This window comes from Papilio machaon, chromosome 18, assembly GCF_912999745.1.
Source record: "Papilio machaon chromosome 18, ilPapMach1.1, whole genome shotgun sequence".
NCBI classification, from domain to species: domain Eukaryota; kingdom Metazoa; phylum Arthropoda; class Insecta; order Lepidoptera; family Papilionidae; genus Papilio; species Papilio machaon.
The window spans coordinates 2,790,060-2,792,263 of NC_060003.1; the positions used below are offsets into that span (position 1 = coordinate 2,790,060).

The 2,204-nt window shown below is 35.4% G+C and overlaps 1 protein-coding gene across 1 annotated transcript; it reads right to left on the bottom strand.

The window, feature by feature from the left end:
* Positions 1–414: 414 nt before the first annotated feature.
* Positions 415–1,206, bottom strand: LOC123721950. The gene has a single exon (XM_045682313.1). The coding sequence runs from the start codon at positions 1,204–1,206 to the stop codon at positions 415–417; it is 792 nt and encodes a 263-aa protein (XP_045538269.1).
* Positions 1,207–2,204: the final 998 nt, after the last annotated feature.

The following is a 2,204-nucleotide window of genomic DNA, read 5'->3' on the forward strand; positions in this document are numbered from 1 at the left end:
ATTACTTGCGCTAACATTGATGTATAATTTCGATTGCACATATCTAGTAAGTTTGTAACATAATCTGGCTGACAAATCGCAAGGGACAGCGGACATTGGAAAGCACTCCGTTCGGACCAATGTGTCTAATTTTATATATTATGGTCAGTGTTGCGTATGCGCATATTTTAACTTTACGTGAGATAAGTGGGGATCTCAGGAGAGTAAGTTTTAAAAAACAATACGACTGCTCGCTAGAGCTGCTGTGACGGAACTGATCTTTATTCAACATACATTCAACATGAAGAGTTAACAGTGGGTGCTTATGTTTATCTTAATGCGTACAGTACAAAGAATATCTTATGGCTAAGGAATGTATAAACAAAGGGGTATTCTTGCAGTTATCTTAATAGTAACAGATAAGAGTTTCTTATGCTAGTTGCGGTTACGTAACTCCTCCGCCCGAAGAATGAGGCGTACCGGTGGTTGGGGTTGGGGTGCATCTGCAGCGTCAACCCTGATCTCGTGAGCCTCTTGAAGGGGTATTTCTTCACGTGGGGTGAATTGCTTCTGTTTCCAGAACCTTTGTACTGCTCTGTTCACAATGTAGCCGATTACTGCTATAAGGAGTATTATATATAATAGAATAGTGGACCAACTAGGCTTGCTTCCAATAATTCGCTGTTTTTCTAAAATAGTGTTGGTATCTAATACTTTTGCTTTATTTAGTAAAGTATTAATATTGTCTAGATCAATATTTCTGAGTTCTATAATAGTATCCGATGGGTTCGGAAGTTGTAGCTTAGGTAATGGTATGGTTTCTTTAATTTTTATATATCTTTCGTGTGATTTTAATGTGTGGTCTCCTATTCTTATAACACATTGGTCGTTAATAGTTATGAGATTAACTCCTTTTAAGCGTTGATACTGAGTTTCTCCGTTGCATTTTGTTTTCGCTACGGTTTCTTTTCTAAAGACAACTATCCAAGTATTTTGTTTAATTTGTTGAATCAAGGTGTCGTTGAATGATGCGGTGACTCGAAGACAGTTCACTGGATCCTTTTGTTGTGTTATTACTTGAGCCATACAGTCGGTTGAGGGTTGAAGGGGTTGCCATTCGACATGGTTACATATCTGTTGATCTTCTGTGATGCTGACGCAGGGCTCCTTCGGATAAGCAAACTCATTGTTTCCGAGTATAAGGAAAGGGTACTTAGGTACAAGCATGAGGTTATCTTGGTTGGGTATGGAATAAAGGTGTAATAGGGTGTATATTTGTGCAGATACCAATGGTATTTCTAAGATAAAATTTAAACTTTCATTTGTCCCATAAGCCTTTACTTGTATGCATTTTTCTATATTATGAATGTTTATAATTTTTGGTTCAAAAGGTAAAATGAGTTTTACCTTATTTTCAATTCTTATTAGTTCTTCTAACAATTTATCGGATTGTACAATGCTCGGGTGTAATTTATTAAGGTGTGCAAAGGTGATCGCATTCTCTAGCATAGACAATCTATTATATAGTTGCTGAAGGCAGTTTTCTATTTGTATATATATGTTAACTAAGTCTATTTTATTTTCTAATTTGCTTACTCTATTACTAAGACTATTTACTAAGGTAGCTAACTGATGCTGATTACTTTTTAATGTTTCCAAATCCTTTTCATATTCTTCCATAAAATCTTTCATAATACCTAGTGATTGTTTTTGAATTATGTTATTATTTAGCCTGAGGTCGTCGAGTTCTTTTTCGATCCGTAACGCGTCTTCGTTATCTAAATTTCCTGTAATTGATTTTATAATGGATCCTAGTCCGTTAATCAGTCCTCTTTTTACCTTTCCTTGCGAATATACGTGTTGGTAGTAGCTACTCTTACTAGAGCCTAAGTATGTTAACTTACTGTCTATTATATCAATAAGGTAATTAATTTGCTGCCTATAAACTAATCTATCGTTTAGTGTTTCTCTATTATTACTTTCTATTCTACTTAAGTTAAGAAAGACTTCCCTTGAGTCTGTATATAATTCACGAAGCTGCGTGAGATTATATATACATATAAGATGGTATGTATCAACTTGTTGTCTTACGGAAGCTTCTTTTATAATCATTAGCCCATTGTAGTTTTCTACGGGTTCAATAGTTGCTAGGGCGATTCTGACGATGTTGATGGTGATGATGAACCTGAAACAACGTTTCGTTTCAGCATTCTGAAATGTACGCG